Genomic DNA, 17,388 nt, shown 5'->3' with positions numbered 1-17,388 from the left:
GGCAATAGGAATCAATCAATAAACTGCGTACCTGGCTCTGAAACGGTGACGAGAAAGATGGCTGGCGGCTAGTAAGAAATGTCTCACGCCAAGTTCCGGGCCAACCCATCCTACTCGGTGATATGAGGAATCATGTTGGCCGTGTGGACGGTCGATTGGATGAGATAGCAACCGGATGATGGAAAGATTCCTGGTTGTTTGCCCATATGCAGGGGAAGGGCCAACCATATGTGTTGTCTCACGAGATGTCATCACGAAGGATGCATAGTGCAGGCTGAGTCTTGTTGTCTAACATAGATAGTGTCAGCATATAGACTAACTTTCAGCAGTCCTCATGACCATGTACGAGCCGTGAAGCACATGAAGCCGAGACTCGAGAAAATTGACTTGCCGCGCGTATGCAATGCAACACCATGCCTTGTAGCCTTGGGCCACTACGTCGTGAGGTCGTATCCACGTGGGACTAGAGTACACGAGGCGACCTAGTCCAAAGTACTTTCGGGATTCCATCCAGCTTTCTTCTAGATACGAACATCTATAATTTACTGACAAGCCTGATTTCGACTTTTAACGGGCATCCTCAAAACCCACCAATCAATGCTCGAAATGCACATTATCCATAATGCCGAGAGAAGGGAAGAAACAGGAAAAAACAAAGGCATAGATTCGCTCCGTGGAACGCCGACCATGTACATCAAAAAATCATATCTGTCTTTGATGGCGAAGCAAGATGGGGAATTACTGTCTTAGGTAGTATCACTACTGTAATCCAATCAGCTTCTACGCTTGATGTGCAAGAGACAACTGGAGCCAGAAAGATATTATGCCAACATACCGGACCATTCATTGGGCTGCAGGACCCGTTGGGGAGCTTCAATGTTATCACTGCACGTTCTCCCCTCCATTCTCCCCACCTTCGGTGTAGTCCGTCATACCAGCGTCCTGCCCGTCGTTGGTTTCGCCTGCGAGAACCTTGGTCCGGGGGATCTGGTGCTCGGGCAGAGGCGCCCCGGGTGTGGCTGCGACAACATTGTCGTTCTCATCCACAAACTCAAAGTTATAGCGGGATAGCAAATGGGGAATGGCAGAGAGTTGAGGGCCGTAACGCGCTGTATTGTCGTACAGCTCGAATAACGGCACGGCGAGCAGCTTCATGTTCTTCGGGACCGAGAGGACCTCTACCATGTCGCGGTTGGTTAGCATTCTCCAACAGAGCCCAAAAAGGCCCCAGTGAAAATCTGCAAACTTACTCTTCTTAGGCAGCTGAATGAAGTACAACTTCTTGCACTCCTTGGGCCGCGTAACGTGTCCGGGGAGGAAAGGATACATGAAGGTCTCGAAATTTGGCCGCCACCACTGCGCAAGCGTATCACCGATTTCCCAGTCTTCATTGACGCCTTCCCCTGAGAATTGGGATCCGACCGGCGCCAGACGCTCGTTCAGTCGCTTCTTGAATCCTTCAACCTCGTCATCCTCGAAGTGAAGATAGTCACCTGGTCTTTAGCACGCGAAGCATTAGTTTGATTTCCTTCGCTGAGTTTGGTTAACAGTTTCGGTGTGGCTCTCGACATTAGCCCAGCTCGAAACCTAGCGCGACGTACAACTTGAAGAATGCATTTGCAATCTGCAGCATCAGAACATGGGGGTGGTTGTGTTCGTGGCAGACAAGGACACCTTCGCAGGTTCGTCGCATGCCATGTTTCTCGTAATGTTCCTCCAGACGCTTCAAACGAGCCAGGACTGAGGGATCCTCTTCAGGTTGTGTTTCCTTGGTACCAAATGTGTAATTAGAAAGGGGGTATAAACGGATAGTCTTGGGTTGCTGTGCGGAGAAGTCTTTGGGAACGATAGGTCTGATAAAAGTATTCAGTATCAGTATAAAGACAAGCGCAAAGTAAGATAGGCGATAGAGTCCCAAGGTGTAAAGCGGATAGGGTTCAGGCGAGAACTCACGGATGAGAGCTTTGCATCGCTGTCGCTGTAGTTGTTGACATCTTGAGCTCAGTATAATCTAACAGAAACCAAATTTGTTTTCTGTGGTCCAGCAGGCGAGAGGTTCCTTGGAATTGGGGGTGTTCAGATGCAGCTGTGCTTGTCGCAAGTCGAAGCTCTGTTATGTTGGAGATCGGAGCTGCCCCGCGAAAACGTTCGGCCGGATCCCGAGGCGTTGCTCAAGCGTAACTTTGTGAGACAACTTTCGATGTCGACCAGTCGATCAGACTTGTCCTGGGTATGTATTTGAAAGGAACTATTATATCGGGGAATGTCCGCAAGATTGGCAGCTATCATGTCATTGTCTAACAAACGACCCTGTAAAGGACAGAAGATGATATTGACGAATCAGGGAAAACACTCATGCTAGACGGTCTTTCAAATTTGGGTTGGATTAGATCATCCCATTCAAGGGTTCCTCGTTGCTACAGCATACCAACGCAGAATCCAGAGTACAGCAGAGAGCCTTCCTAAGAGAAGAAGAAGCACTTCAATTCATTGATTCTATTGTCCTCGCAAGTGCAAAGAGCTGTATCGAGTCGAGGGGATGCGAAGTCAACTAATCGATCGCCTGCCGCCATCACGCATTAAAGTTGTCCAAAATAGCCACATCCTTGATCTTCTCCCAAACTGCATCGATCCGCTTTACAGCCTCCGCACCCAGAGGGCCCTTCTGGATGGCCGCGAGCGTCTGCTCAAGCTGACTGATCTTAGTCGCACCGACCAAGACCGCATCCCCTAGGTCTTCGCGGATATGCGAGTGGAAGAAGATCCACCGATAAGCCAGCTCTGCCCTGGCGATTCCCTCCGCCGCCGCAATCTCACCCCAGTCATCCAGCGCCTCCAGCATCGCAGGGTTATTGTACAGCTTATGATAGACCTGACCAAATAGACTGTTCGGATCCCAGCGGCCCTCGCCGCCATTGAGGATCTGCTCCTTCGTCTTAGTCAGGAACCCACCGGCAATGGGGCTGTACGCGTGGAAGCGGATGTTGTTTTCCCGGAGGACGGGCAGTAACTCCGTCTCAATCCGGCGGGATATGGCGTTGTAGTTACCCTGGTACACGGAAGGGAGGACGTAGCCCTTCTCCTTGGCGACGCGGATGACATCCTGCACCTCGTCCGCGCGGAAATTGGACAGACCGAACTGCTTGAATTTGCCTGCCTTGTGAAGCTCGTTGATGCCCTCGAGGGTTTCCTCGAGCGGGGTCTGGCGATCCGGCGCGTGAATATAGTAAACGTTCACCTATGGTCTTGATCAGTCCATGCAATGAAATTCAGATGAGAAATGGAAACGAGCTTACACTATCCGTGCCCAGTTTTTGCAGACTCTCATCGCCGCTTTTGATCACCACGTCTTTGGTGGAGGGTCCGGGGATGAAGCCACCGCCGAACTTGGTGTCAATGACGAAGCGCTTCGGGGCATTGGTTTGCCCCAAAAGTTCCTCGCTTGTGCCGTAGATCTGGGCCGTGTCGATAGTCTTGATGTTGTTCCGTTCGAGGACTTGAAGGAACTCTTCCACCTTCTCCGGTGTGGACCAGTCAAGGGCAGCGCCGAAGGTGCCGCCGCCAAAGACTATCTGGGCGTGAGAATTGGCCATTGTGTATGACGATCAGAGGGATTGCCTGAAGCTGTTCTGGATTCTGAAGAAGATGATGTTGATGTTGATGGATTGAATCCGTCATGGTGAAGGTCAATCGGCTTGGTATTTATACTTCGTTCGACGGTCAGAATTGCGCGATAACTAGGACAAGATCCAAGTGCAAAGTCCGTTGATCGAGCGATATCTCCATACATCAAATGCCTGAATCGTCAATTTGATCGCAAGAGATGAAGCCATTGTTCACGATGTAACCAATTGAAGTGGTTTACCACACAGGAAGATGATAGAATGATCGGATTTGAAATCAACCCTGGAATACGACTCGGCCAATCACTACACGATCTGCGTCTCCTCTCTGGGGTTACCTAAGATACAGACTACAGTGCTCATTATCAAGGTAGTAAGGCACCTTACCTATACGATGTGCCCAATCAACATCCTTGAAATCCTGGAGCAGCTTCTTATATCCGAGGTGAATACGGAGTAGCCCTACAGATTGAGTAAGGTAGTGAATATTCAAAACCAGGTTGATCACTCTGATAACATCACTAAAACTGACTGCCTTTGCTCTTGCACTGCTTGCTAGCCATATGATCTTGATTTGTAATGAACAAGGGCTGCCATAGAAGCATCCAGAAGAAATTCTTTGTGAGTGGCCGGTGGGTTAGGAGGTCGTGCTCGATCAAGTCCTGGTATACTGGGTAGAGAGCTTGAGAAGCTACGATTAGGATACACTAACCCGATCTCATCGGACCATCTTCAATATCATCTAGCGACCTGAAATTGAATAGTATAGCCTGATACAATTGCCCGATTCTTGGTTGCATCTACCAAACCTGGAAGCACTAGGAACCCCCGAAATGCCGGCCTCCAACCATATGCTACATACCCAGCAAATGCGTATAGGTTGAAATAAATCACACATCTATGACAAACACCTGCGCACTATACTTCTAGAAATATCAGAGCTTGGCGTCAAAATCCTCAAACTCGCTGAGATCTGTGACCGCGGTAGGTCCAGCGCTCATAGCCAGGCGTGCCTTGAACTCAGGCACGTTGGTGATGTAAGTCACCTTTCGCTCGGCCTCGGACTTGTCAACACCATTACTCACGAGTTTAGAGTCCTCGTCGGCAGCTTCAATGCCAAGTTGCTTTGCATGCAGACCAATGTTCTGTCGGGCTTGCTCAAGCACCGGTGCGGTCTGATGCTCCGATAAGCTCATCTCAGAGCTCAAGAACTCCTTCAAGACAGCGAGAATCTCATCTGCGTTGCTAACGGAGATACCAGCGCTCTCAAATACAGAGCTCAGGCGGCCCGTATCCACGGCAAAGCCGGCGCTCTCCACTTGCTTTCCAAGTAGTGACACCAGCCGGGACAGCTGTTTTTCGCCTTCGACTGTTCTAGCTTGCGCACCCCCTTGAGCATTTAGATAGATTGAAAGCTTACCCCGGGTGGGTGAGCGAGGGTCAATGAGCTGCTTATAAAATTCCACAATATCAGCCTTAGTCAAAGCCCTGACGTTGGCTGCATCGGTTTCATTCTGTACGAAGTCGAAATATTCCGAGCCGATGTGACTCCAGAATCGCGATGTCTCCGAGCTCAGATTCTTGAGTTTCTCCAGTCTCTTGTTGATCACACTTCGCTTGTGACCCTCGAAATCCTTCTCGGACATATTCTCCAATGTCTCCCCCGTTTGAATGAGGAAGTTATCGATACGCGACTCAAGATACTCGGCCGTACGTTCACTCTGGATAATAACTCGATAACCAATGGTGGTAGCGGAATAGCGTGCACCACTCCAGACAACATACCCAAGCTGTTCCTTGCTTCGAAGTTGGTCGAAAGCGGGTTCATCTGTCATCTGTGCAAACAGCAAAAGCTTTGCTCGGAGCACATCATCTCTGATACTTCCAACGTAAACATAATACTCAATGCAGTGGTTGATATTGGCAGGGTCTCGGAGCGTGCGTTCATAGATATAATTGCTTCCAGGAGGGATGATAATGTTTCGCCTCACGTGCCATTGGGACTGGGGCAGAGGGCGGCTTTGCAGAATGTTTTCCACCAAGTCTGTCATCTTAAGCGCATCCTCCTTGTACAGGTTGCCATGCGCTAGGACCTCAATATGGTTCTGGCTGAGTAGTTGGGGGAAGAAGTTCGAGATATCCTTTGGTTCGATATGCTCTAATTCAGCCGCGTATTGTTCGTTGATCCATGTCTTCTCAGAGGTCAAATATCTGGTATAATCACCGACCTGATAGAACGGCTGTTGATACTCTGCATTGCGATATCCCCGAGACAAACGTTCCTTTATGATGTGAAAGCGATTCGGATCAACAACCAAGTCACGCATGCTCGTAAACACTTTTTCCAGCAGGACAGCCATCTTGTCGTTGTACCCTCCAACAGACACGTCCAATCCAAAGACACTGGCAGAGAGGTGATAGTCAAGCCCAGCAAGCTCAGCATCGTACGAGTATTCCACCAAAGCATCCTTGACAAGTTCGCAATACAGCTTCGATTTCACCAAGTTCGCAGGGGTGGCCCACGCCAGCGGGTTTCTGAGCGTGATATGAACGGTGCCTTTGGGTACCCAGAAACGGTCATCTTTCTTGAACCAGAGGCGCACATGGTCATCGTGACGAATGAGTTTGGGTGTCTTTGCTGGCTCTGATACCTCTTTCTTCTCCACAGAGAGCCTAGTTGGAACGAACTCGTTCTTGTGGGGCATATGGAGTTCAGACAGTCTAGTCTCCGGAGTGGTAGCCAAGGCTTTTCGGATGTCGATCATGAAGTCCTGGGGTATTTTTTCAACCCTGTATTCGGTGCCGTACCACTTCTCCTTCGAGTCCCAGTCTCCCGGGAACTCCTGAGAGACAATTATCAGCCGGAAGTTGTCAGGCCGAAGGTATGACAAAGCCTTCTTGATAAGGTCGGGGTCGAACTTGCGCAAAAGGGAACCACTGAGAAGCCACTCCCTGGGAAGGGGCTTCTGCATGACGCTGCTCAGTCGACTGGTGAATCGACTGGCAGGGGATTTCTGCTTGAAGCGGAATTCAACCTCGGCCAAGTTCTTCATCTCATCGAAAACCCACTGCTGCGGCTCCCTTTCCTTCAACATCGCGATATACTGGAAGACCACCTTGGCAACCTCGCGGTACTGCTGCAATCCCTCTTTTGTCAAACGAATCGAGATAGTGAAAGCGGCTGATCCGGGACAGATGGGCATGACGCCGGCAGACAACCCGTTAGCCCATCCCTTCGCCTTAATATGAGCCAAGATGCTGCCGGGTCCTTCGTGGCCAATCAGGTGACTGATATACCGACTTGGCTGATACTCGTAGAGGGACTCTTCATCCAGGAACGGGAAGTAAATGTCCAAAGAGCGGGTATCCATGACCGGCTTAGCGAAGATTTGAATGCTCAAATCCTCGTCCCTCCAGGGTTGAATATCGTCCCATCGATTTTGTGGCAAATCCTTGTTCTCCACTTCTGAGAACAGCTCCTCAACCCATTTCTCAAGCTCATCCAAAGACTCGCGGCCGAGCACACATAATCTCATTCGGTTCGCTGAATAATGCTTCTCGTAGAACTTGATGAACTCGCTGCGAACTTCTAGGCCGCGTTGCTGAGGGTCCTCCTTCAGGGTCTTGAGGTTACCGGTCGAGAAGTGGTGATAAGGGTGGGCCGGGTTTGACAATGATTTGTTCAACTGCATCAAGCGCCATAGATCACTCTGAAGATTCTTCTTGTTCTCCGAATCCACCGCCCGCAGCTCGCGATCTAAAGTAGACTCCAGGAAAAGCGGAGACACAAAGAACTGCGCGAAGCGATCGAGCGCTCCGTGTAAAGGGGACGAGGGCTTGGAAGTGTCTGATTCCGCTGGCGTATGGACGCCGTTGGCTGTTCCGTTGGCTGTGCCGTTGGTCAAGGATTGGCCGTTAGGCTTCTCATCTCCGGATTCAGCCGTCGCAGACACCTCGAAAAAATAATTAGTCTCAGTAGCGGCTGTGTATGCATTCGATGAGCCAGAATGAGAGGCGAGATATTGATTGTAGGCATTTTCTTTCGGGAACTATCAAGATCGCGAGGAAAGTTAGTCACTTGGACTTCACTGAACGAAACCTGAAATTCGACAGACGTTTATTTGCAACCTACCTTTTTTGTTCCCATGAAGAGTAAATGCTCTACAGCATGAGCCATTCCTGGCATATCATCTGCATCTGAAAAATTTCCCACATTGACATTGACGGATGCGCTGGCCTTGTCTGTTTCAGGATCATGGACTAAGAGCGCCTCCAGTTTGTTGGGTAAACGAATAACCCGATAGGAGCGATCATCGAGCTCAGGCTTTTCCAAATGCTCCGTAACGCGTTCTATGGAGCCCATGGTGACGGCTGCAGCAGAGAAAGGAGCGAAAGTAGACCGGGAAAAGGAGTGACGAGACCGCAGGCGTGACAGCAGAGACTGAGGGCAATTCAAGCGGAGACGTGGCGAAGAGGAGGAGAAATGAGGGGCAATCGCCGCAGAGGCGATAGAAGGCGCGAGCGAGAAGGAGCGAAGATGACCAGGATGGAAAGACAGGAAACCTCTAGAGTTCCACAGACGGAGAGCTGCAGAGGACCTTGGAGGCATCCGAAAAGTGAGGGTTGGCCCAAGGAAAGCCGCTAGTAAATTGCAGGCGGAGGTAAAGCAGTGGCCCCGGAGCTAGGTACTGAACTATTGCGCGACTATGCAAGGACAAAAAGATGGAGAAAGGAGGGACAGTACGGAGAATTTATGGATGGAATAAGGGATATGTACATGCAACTATGCAAATTTAATTGAAATTGGAAGAAAGCAAGACATCTACTAGAAATAGAAATGGAGAGTATATCATGAGAATCACAGATGAAGATGATAATCGATACAAGAGAAGAACCAAAACGGTGATGAGGAGGATGATGAGGGTTGACGAGAGACATCCTGATCCAGGAGGCGGTGAGGCATGATGCCTCGGGCAACCAGGCGGTGAACATATCACCCTCACGGCCTCATCCCTTTCACCAGCACCTCAGATGATGGTTGGATCATTAGGGAGGAGCTGCTTCATTCACATCCACAGCCAATGGACTGCGCTTGAGGATCACAGTATCGACTGTTTGTTTCTGGTGCACTCGCCCACTGCTCGCTCTTCTTTGCACCTCCCTGGATGCATGACATTGTTGACAAGATCCTTTGCGGCGCTGACCTAACCTCCAAGCACATTGAACATCCACATGTCGTCGAAATTGAGCTCAGTCTGACCTACTCGATCAATCAATTGGATTGTGCCCGCTATCAAGTGTGAAACACTTTGAAAACGAGTACATTTTCCACAGTAACCCTGTCCACCAGATAGTTTGCCCTGCGGAATAGCTAAGAAAGTACTGCGTTTGTAAAAAAGATCATGGCGTTATATTGATACAGACACCTGCGGCACGAAGTGAATGGAGTAGCGAGTCCATCGCACTATCGGCTCTTCGCCTTTCAGTCTCATTATTGGGGAATATGACCTTGATTGTCGCCATCTGATAGCTCGTGGACCGTCCAAACGTCAACGAACTCGACCATTGCAAATTGCAGCGCGATCTGGACTTGACCACAGGCCAATATCCGCACCGAGGTATCGACTTTTGTTATGTCCGAGAGAGACTTCCCGCGTGAGACCTTGCAGGGCTCCTGAATCACCACATGTCACCTACTAGGGCCGTGAGCGTAAAGTTTGGCTTGCCTACCAGGCTGCCCCTGCCCTTCAAGCCTATTTGATGACAGCTTCAAACTCGCCGATATGCTTCGCGGTCGTTGGTACGCTCGTGGCGAACGATCCCTATCGATCGAACCTGGAGCAGATTTCCGTGGATAGATTCATACCGGGCTTGCCATTGTACTCGTGATGGTTATCCTGGATCTCTTGGTCTACAGCCACAATTGGGGATCTGGAACGCGTTGCGACAATCAGTTTGATCCATGAGGAAACAGTATGCGCTGCTAGTCGCATATACACCGATCTGGGAGCACAGGGCTTACAAAATTGTGGCCAATTTCAGATCAGGGAATTTCCCAGGCAGAGCCCATGTGCTTGCTACGACAAATAGGATTTGAGAACAAAGACATAGTAATTATTTGTTTAGCATGGCTTCAATTGTTACACAGCACTTGAGCCCATGCAATGCATCTCGGTCACACTGTCACACAACCCCAGTTTATGCCTCTATATATGAAGTGGAGTAATCAGCCATGGATTTACGCCTTACTCAATGGGCAAACCCTCAGGAGCAACACGACCTGATGCATCTAGAGTTTGATTGACGCAGGAGCTATTTCCGGGATGATTCCTCCAGGTCTTCGTCTCCACAGTTGATATGGAGACCAGAGACTGATCCCCGTGTAGTCAGTATGCTTGTCTGAACAAAGGTTGGTCATCTTCTGTCCAGAAGAGATGGGACTCAGCACGACCTGCGTTTTTGATTGAAATTCGCTCAAGATAGATTCAAGGCACCATTTACAGCAACGGCCAACCGCTCCATCAACAATGAACACTTGTTATTGTAATATGCATACCCCACATTGAACTGATGACTGCGGAGAACCTGTACCATCAGGTAGATCCGTCACCACAGAGTCCGAGTTCAGACATCACCCACTAACAAGTACCAGATTACCCATCGCCATGGATATAGCGCAATTTCTCGGAGAGAACGGCTCCTGCCAGCCCATCCGCTGCATCGACATGCACACCACTGGAGAGCCCACCCGCATCGTCTACTCCGGCTTCCCAACACTCTCAGGAACTCTTCTCGAGCAACGCGACCAAGCCAAACAGCAGCACGATCACATCCGCAAACGACTGATGCTCGAACCCCGCGGCCACGACGGGATGTACGGCGCCATTATCCGCCCGGAGACCGAGCTGGTCTCGTCCGGAGCCGCCCATATCGGGGTCCTCTTCATCCACAACGAGGGGTTCTCGACCATGTGCGGACACGCGACCATTGCACTGGGTCGATTCCTCATCGACACGCACGACTACACTGTATTTCCGCGCCGCGAGGAACTTGTCTTCGAAGCCGACACGCTGACCGTCAAATTGAACATCCACGCCCCCTGCGGTCTGGTGCGAGTGACGGTCCCTGTCATGTCTGATGGGCGAAAATCCGACCCGTCGCGGCCGGTGACTTTCCTATCCACGCCTGCGTTTGCAACACGCATTCGGATGGCGGTCCCCATTGCTCCAGAGATTCGATGGCCAGAGCTGAGCGGCAGAGACTCCATCGTGCTGGATGTCAGCTACGGCGGCGCATTCTATGCCGTCGTCCAGGCGACCGAGCTCGGCTTCGGCGGTGGTTTGCGGGATCTTGACCTCGATGCAATGACGCGCCGTATCCAGAAACTCAAACCTTATCTCATGAGGCAGCCTGAGGTTCAGGCTGCGGTTCAGCATCCGCACGACAAGCGCTTATCGTTCCTCTACTCGGTGATGGTCGTGGACTCCACGCTTGGTTTTCGACCAGATGGTGTGCAAGGCACAGAGACAGGTCTGTGCTACTTTGCAGAGAATCAGATCGACCGATCGCCGACGGGATCGTGTGTGACAGCACGGATGGCGCTCGCTTACGCAAAGAGGGTAAGATCCCTTGGTCAGCGCTGGGCGTATAACTCCTTGGTGTCGAATCATTTCGAGACAGGGGCATTCAGCGCAGAGATCGTGGAGGAAGTGACTATTGACGGGGTAGATGGTGAGGACCTCAACGCAGTTATTGTTCAGGTCGAAGGTCAAGCGTTCTATACCGGGGCATCAGTGTTTGTGGTGGAGGATGGGGATAGTACATCGTCAAGCGGGTTTACCATGGAGAAGGTTGCCCTTGGCCGGGGTATGAATCCTTAGGATGTAAACGTATGGGATAGATATATACAATCGCTTCTCACCTGCTACCGGAACATCTTGGATATCCTTTGAACTCTTCGGATATACCTCCACTCTTTCATAAACTGAGGGAAATCAACAAGTACGCATCCATCATCAAGACTGCGCAAAGCCCCATGCCACAACCTTCCTACGAGAATACATGGTGTCTGTTTTATCAAAGTGGAACCCCTTACCGAAGGAGCAATATACTTCATTCAAACATTATCCATTATGCCATGAAGAAATCCAACTCATAATCCAGCAACAACACCTTCGCACGGATCACCATCATCAACCCATCCTATCCCCGTCTCAGTCCTAAACCCAAATAGACCCAACTCAAACTAACAACTCTTCGCACAAAGCGTAAGCACAATATCCCCGTTCGCCCCACAATTCTTCACCTGACTGCCACCAGGCGGGACCCCATTCGCCCAGCAAATGGCCGGACAAGTCGCATCAGCCGGCTTCACGACGACCGCGCTCCCGGAGAACGGATCCCCGAAGACATCGCTCATGTCGTACCAGACGGTCTGGCCGTCGAGGCTATACGCGTAGTTGAGCTGGGGGCTGCCGTCGTAGAGCCCGTTGTCGGTACGGGTGATCTTGAGCGCGATGCCGCCGGACGCGGGATCGTGGTGCAGGGCCTCGGAGTAGGACTTGCCCGGCTGGATGGTCTGCTTGGGGCCGACGGAGCCACCGACGGACCAGAGGTAGACGGGGGCGGCGCAGTTGTTTGTCACGACGGCGTTGCCGACGGCTGAGGCCAGCGGGATGAGGGCCGCGAGGGTGAGGAGGGGGGTGCTGAAGTGCATGTTGGCTTTGGTTCGCAGGATGCTTGTTCTGGATTCGGTGTGATGGTGAAGATGGAGATGGAGCGAGAGTCAAGGTGGTCGACGGGGGTTCTTATAGATGGCGGTTGCCGTCCTCGAGGCTCTTGTTCATCTGCTACCTCTGTTGGCTCCATGACATATTCCGTGATGTCAGTGACCGTGAGCATTGCCATCCCGAGTGAAGTCACTGACTGAGACATCTCGTGTTGATTCTCATGGATCAAGGGCAAAGAACTGCACATGGAGCTTCAATATCATCCGATTCATCCGACGGAATCAGGCAACCAACCCTGCCATCTATCATCCTATCCAAGACATCATCACGAAAAAGTCGAATGCCACCACTCATAATCTCTTCACTCATACTAAGGCCAACGAATCTGGAAATCATCGCGACTTCCCCACTCATCTCCTCATTCCCTGTACTTCATTAGGCCTCATTACTGAGACCTCAGAGTCAAAGCAGACCCCCGCCTCCAATGAGCAACCCATAACGGCATTAAGCCTGCATGTCTCAACTTCTCAGGCTCAGTTGGTCATTTCATGATATGCAAGGATCTAGCAATGCAAGAGTTGTCACCTGCAAAGTACCAGGGCAGCAGTCGCATCCAACCTGCCAAGACAGTAAGCGAAGAGCAAGCGCATCATTTGCTGAAGAAACACCGCCCTCAGCCTGATTCGTGTAGATGCAACTGCCGATGGGGAAGAATGATGTACCCCGCGGGGTTCCAACTGAGACAGTTACATCTGACTAACAATAGCTGTCTATGGATCAGATCATGATGACTTGACAGGAAACTAAAAATAAGCTGGGTGTCGCGATGGACTCGAGATCAACTGGTGATGGAACCGAACTGGTATGCGCTGGTTGGTGAGGTGTCACCCGCGGTCCCCCTCGGGAGGCCTTGCTTGCATTCTCAGCTCGTAATAGGTCTTTCTTCGTTTCTTTTCCTTTCTTTTCTTTCGATGCATTTGGAAATTTGAATTATATTCATGGGTTGAGAGATGAAGCGATCATCTGACTTGTAAGGATTGACGTCAAGTGTTGTTCTATGATTGAGTGAAAGTAGAGAAGCAGAGCACTACAGTGAGTAACTGTTGGGGCAGCTAGGCGATGTTATGCAACATCCCAATTGTTAGTGCAGTGGAGACTGGAGACTTGGATCCCAAATTGGCGGAGAATAAGACATCTACAGATATCATCTTACGTCGAGATATCGATTACTTTCCCAGGGAAACTGCCTTGACGGCGTTCCATTATGTGGCATCCCGCATTCAGCGTGCTGGATCGTGTGAGACATCCTCGAGATCAAAGCTTCCTCCAAATCCGAAGGGGAAGAACAAGAAAAAGAAAAGAGAACATTAGTATGATATGTACTATCCCAAGAACAAGGCATGCCCCAGTATCGTATTCACCGCTCATCCAGGGCCAGGAGGAAGCTCAGCCGGCTTCTCTTTGGTTGGGGACCGGCTCTTGCTTTTACTCTTGCTCTTGCTCTCCTCCTCTTCACTTTCTACTTCATCAGCTCTTTCCTCGATCCACTTGAAAACCTCGTCTTTATGATGCATCAGCATCTCGCTGAGTCCGGCCTTGGGCGACTGAATTAGGTGTCCGTAACGCTTGGACGGCTTACGCCGTGCTTCCACATTATTCCAGACACCATGCGTGTGTGATACAAAGACAAGTGAGTTCTGCGCGAATTTGTCAGTTTTGTGGCTGTAAAACAGGGGCAAAGGGCTACTCGAGAGAAGGCAACACTCACATCTTTGTACCACCTTGAGAGCCAGACCTGAGTGTGGGAGGCTATCGCTCGAACGGGATTCTCAGCGACAAAGGAGATAACACCATTGACCCGTTTGTACAGAGTGTCTATGTTGGTCAACGGCTGCTTAATCATTTCACGAAACTCGTCCTACCTCTGTTGATCAAGAGATTCGCGACTCCATAAAAGGCATTGCCGATGCCGACGAAGAATATCTCAGTAGCCTCATTCGGTCTAGGACAGTCAGCTGCATCACCTACGAGAAGCAGTCTCAAAACTTACTCAATGTAGTTGTCCCACAAATATCCAGCCAATTCCTCGGTAGCCGAAGGCCGATTCTCATCTTCATCTTCATACTTTCCGGTGGTCTTCGAGTCATCAGCGAGGAACATCGTGCAAAAAAGTCCATGTTACTTACAGGCTCCGTCGTCACATGCTTGGGAATATTGACATCAATGACAGCGTAGCCTTTCCCGACGGCCCATTCGATATAGTTCTTCATGCAATCAGCCTTGTCCTTGTTAGCATGCGCTAGTGAGTCTGATGAACCATCGCACATACCAGCCAGCAGTTATGGGCCTCGAGTTTGTTGGTGACTGGATGAGGTAAGCCCATGATTTCCGGCCTGTTCTATGTTAATCACTTCCATACTTTGCGGGATATGGTGAACCTACGGATCATGGAAAATAACAATAAGAGGCACGGCTTGGTAGTAATTGGCACTGTATAGAATCAGCACATGGGTCTCATTTTGAGTATGCTTATACTGACCTCGCCAGGACTTGATTCTCGAACGACTTCGAGATCGATGTCCGATAGATGTATAGGGAGGTGAGTTTGAAATTGTCGTACAGCTGCTTGGATTGATAGGCACGAATGACGTCTACAGGCCGTTAATACCGCGCCCCGGATCTGATCCTGGCATGGCTTACCGTGCAACCTATCAGTCCAGAGCCCCTGTTCCTGCGGCCCTTTCGGGTACATACAGCGCCAATAGCGAGACTGGATCATCATGACACGCCTCACAGTAGAAGTTGCCAGATCCGAAGGAAGTGTTGAGTGTAAGCGGTCAGGCGGATCCCCCATGAGAGTCTTTGTGACCGCGAGGGCAGACTTGGAGATTGATCTGAAATTATAACCCCCCTATTTTGTTCAGCGATGGCTCAAACTGAGATTTAAGATTGCGGCACTGACCTCAAGACACACAGCAACTTTGCCATGAGCGAGAGTCATAAGCATATGTGTCATATGAGCGTAGCAAGAGGGTGTCACAAAGCAGCCTCCAAGCTCATCACCAGCAGCGGCATCGAAGCCGGACGCAACTGTCTTAAGTCAGTTTCGGTAGGTACTTGTGCCGAAGAAAAGTACTCACCAATCACCAGGTCAGGATTGAATTCCTGCGCAATAGGCATCACAACCTGTTGAAAAGCATACATGTAATCGCCATCGCCCATACCTTGGCTAGGCCACGGGATGTTGACGTTCCTAGATGGAGATCAGCGCACAGAGCTCGCTTCTGCAGGTCTCTGGATAAGCATACTTTCCAATACCAGCGCCAGCTCCGCAGTGGTCCCAGTCGCCCTCATCCCCTCCGGGGTAAAACTTTCCGTCTTGATGGACATGAAGGGAGATGTAGAGAACATTGGGGTCGTCGTAAAACGCTTTCTGAATACCGTTTCCTATGAATCATGAGACGCCATACTTGACTTGGATATTTGCAGGTATTCTTCATTTACCATGATGAACATCCCTGACCAAATTAGCAAGGCTTTGTATCAGTGTAAGGAGGGAAGATGTACCAATCGACAATCAAGATTTTCCTGCAACTTTCCCCGAGTGCTTTCTGACAAACACGTGCCGCGACGGAGACATTGTTAAACAGACAGAATCCCATAGTCTTGTCATGTTCTGCATGATGCCCCGGGGGCCGAATGACGGCGATGGCATTCTTCACCTTGCGAGTGGCTACAGCTAGACATGTCTCAATGGCTCCTCCAGCTGATAGGAGGGCAGATGCAAAAGTCAACTTGTTGAAGTAGATCGAGTCACGCGTATGCTCCAAAGCAATGAGCTCATCATCAGACATATCTGTGGTAATGGTCAGAACTTGGAGTAGGGAGAGACTTGAGCCCATTGCATTCGATATTACCTTTTGTGCTTTCAACAAAGGCGAAATGATCCGGCGTGTGAACGAGAGAGACCTCCGCCTCGGTGGCATTGCGAGCATGAATACGCTTCAGAGGTCGTGCGACAAGCGGTCTTGAAGACTCTGGGTCATCAACGAGCCCTGCTCGGCATAGCTCCTTGTAGATGTAATAGATTCTCCTCGGGTCCTCAGGGTGAACATCTGCAGTTGGTCGCACCTCACAATGGTAGCGCATCTGAACATCATAGCAGAGCCCCGACGGTAGAGACGCAAGAGGAAGCCCTACACGTGCTCCTAGATCCTCCTCAGACCAGTCTGAAGTTTCCTCAACAAGACTGTCTGTTCTTTTGGTGGGCTCAGTAATAGCAGCACTAGGTTCAGCTGGCTTTTCCGGAGCACTTGGTGGCGCTGTGGGTTGTGCTTGAGCAACTGGTGCAGCCACATGCTGATCGCCCGATTGAACAGGCAGAGGCAGATTCATAGACTGCCCCAGAAGCGGTGGAGCAAGCCAAGTGTCAGTTCCTCCGTTGAGAATCCCTGGAATTGCTGGCCTGCTGGGATTGCTGGTAGGATGGCCATGTGAAGCACTAGCGCTGGGGTGATGGGGGCCAGCCTCTCCCATCACAGTGTCACCATCCTGCTCCATAGCCATTGGGAGGATGATGGGATGATTTTTTTTGATTTCTCCCTAGGCTTGAAGACTTGGTAATCTCAACATGTCATGGCCGAGTCTGCAGATCTGATCGAAATAGGATGGGTCTCAAATGACCTTGAAATATCCTCTAAAGATAGTGCCTATTCCACGCAAAGCAAGGCATGAAACTAATGTAAAGAGATTGTGATGGAAGTTGAGAGATATAAAAAAAAGGGATAGAAAGAAAAGATAGGTGAAATTGTGAAAAAAAGATGGGAGCTGCTGCAGAGGTATGAGAAGCAAGAGCTAGACAAAGAGATAGATGCCTTTTAGCTTAGATGCTTGGAGACAAGGGCCCCCAATTAGAACAATCCCAGCTCAGGCAATTCAGGAGATGGCAGGGGAAAAGTGCACAGAGAAAATTCAAAGAGGATCTTGATATCTAATACATTTGGACCACACAACAATTTCTGATATGGCAGTCACTG

The 17,388-nt window shown here is 50.2% G+C and overlaps 6 protein-coding genes across 6 annotated transcripts; 1 reads left to right on the top strand and 5 right to left on the bottom strand.

Annotated features, from left to right (window-relative positions):
- Nucleotides 1–882: 882 nt before the first annotated feature.
- CDV56_107138 (cleavage and polyadenylation specificity factor subunit 5) lies at nucleotides 883–1,994 on the bottom strand (the record flags this gene model as incomplete). Its single annotated transcript, XM_026760757.1, has 4 exons — nucleotides 883–1,178; nucleotides 1,251–1,498; nucleotides 1,602–1,853; nucleotides 1,954–1,994. 4 exons carry the CDS (start codon nucleotides 1,992–1,994, stop codon nucleotides 883–885), a joined length of 837 nt encoding a protein of 278 aa, XP_026614036.1.
- Nucleotides 1,995–2,572: 578 nt separating this feature from the next.
- CDV56_107071 (aldo/keto reductase family protein) lies at nucleotides 2,573–3,593 on the bottom strand (the record flags this gene model as incomplete). The annotated part of the gene is made up of 2 exons (XM_026760690.1): nucleotides 2,573–3,238; nucleotides 3,297–3,593. The coding sequence occupies 2 exons, from the start codon at nucleotides 3,591–3,593 to the stop codon at nucleotides 2,573–2,575; spliced, it is 963 nt and encodes a 320-aa protein (XP_026614035.1).
- Nucleotides 3,594–4,558: 965 nt separating this feature from the next.
- On the bottom strand, nucleotides 4,559–7,986 carry CDV56_106839 (a-pheromone processing metallopeptidase Ste23; the record flags this gene model as incomplete). Its single annotated transcript, XM_026760458.1, has 2 exons — nucleotides 4,559–7,672; nucleotides 7,756–7,986. The coding sequence occupies 2 exons, from the start codon at nucleotides 7,984–7,986 to the stop codon at nucleotides 4,559–4,561; spliced, it is 3,345 nt and encodes a 1,114-aa protein (XP_026614034.1).
- A 2,302-nt stretch (nucleotides 7,987–10,288) lies between these two features.
- Nucleotides 10,289–11,503, top strand: CDV56_106653 (putative proline racemase; the record flags this gene model as incomplete). Its single annotated transcript, XM_026760272.1, has 1 exon — nucleotides 10,289–11,503. The coding sequence occupies one exon, from the start codon at nucleotides 10,289–10,291 to the stop codon at nucleotides 11,501–11,503; it is 1,215 nt and encodes a 404-aa protein (XP_026614033.1).
- A 365-nt stretch (nucleotides 11,504–11,868) lies between these two features.
- On the bottom strand, nucleotides 11,869–12,339 carry CDV56_106594 (putative BYS1 domain protein; the record flags this gene model as incomplete). The annotated part of the gene is made up of 1 exon (XM_026760213.1): nucleotides 11,869–12,339. One exon carries the CDS (start codon nucleotides 12,337–12,339, stop codon nucleotides 11,869–11,871), a length of 471 nt encoding a protein of 156 aa, XP_026614032.1.
- Nucleotides 12,340–13,776: 1,437 nt separating this feature from the next.
- hdaA (histone deacetylase hdaA) lies at nucleotides 13,777–16,918 on the bottom strand (the record flags this gene model as incomplete). Its single annotated transcript, XM_026759935.1, has 15 exons — nucleotides 13,777–14,049; nucleotides 14,121–14,227; nucleotides 14,275–14,354; nucleotides 14,403–14,488; nucleotides 14,539–14,631; nucleotides 14,682–14,745; nucleotides 14,795–14,842; nucleotides 14,892–15,003; nucleotides 15,053–15,263; nucleotides 15,315–15,442; nucleotides 15,493–15,605; nucleotides 15,661–15,799; nucleotides 15,857–15,870; nucleotides 15,920–16,208; nucleotides 16,270–16,918. 15 exons carry the CDS (start codon nucleotides 16,916–16,918, stop codon nucleotides 13,777–13,779), a joined length of 2,406 nt encoding a protein of 801 aa, XP_026614031.1.
- Between the last annotated feature and the right edge of the window lie 470 nt (nucleotides 16,919–17,388).

This window comes from Aspergillus thermomutatus (genome assembly GCF_002237265.1).
Source record: "Aspergillus thermomutatus strain HMR AF 39 chromosome Unknown NODE_107, whole genome shotgun sequence".
Classification (NCBI taxonomy): Eukaryota; Fungi; Ascomycota; class Eurotiomycetes; order Eurotiales; family Aspergillaceae; genus Aspergillus; species Aspergillus thermomutatus.
The sequence above is the reverse complement of the archived record's forward strand: the minus strand, read 5'-3'. Positions and strand labels throughout refer to the sequence as shown.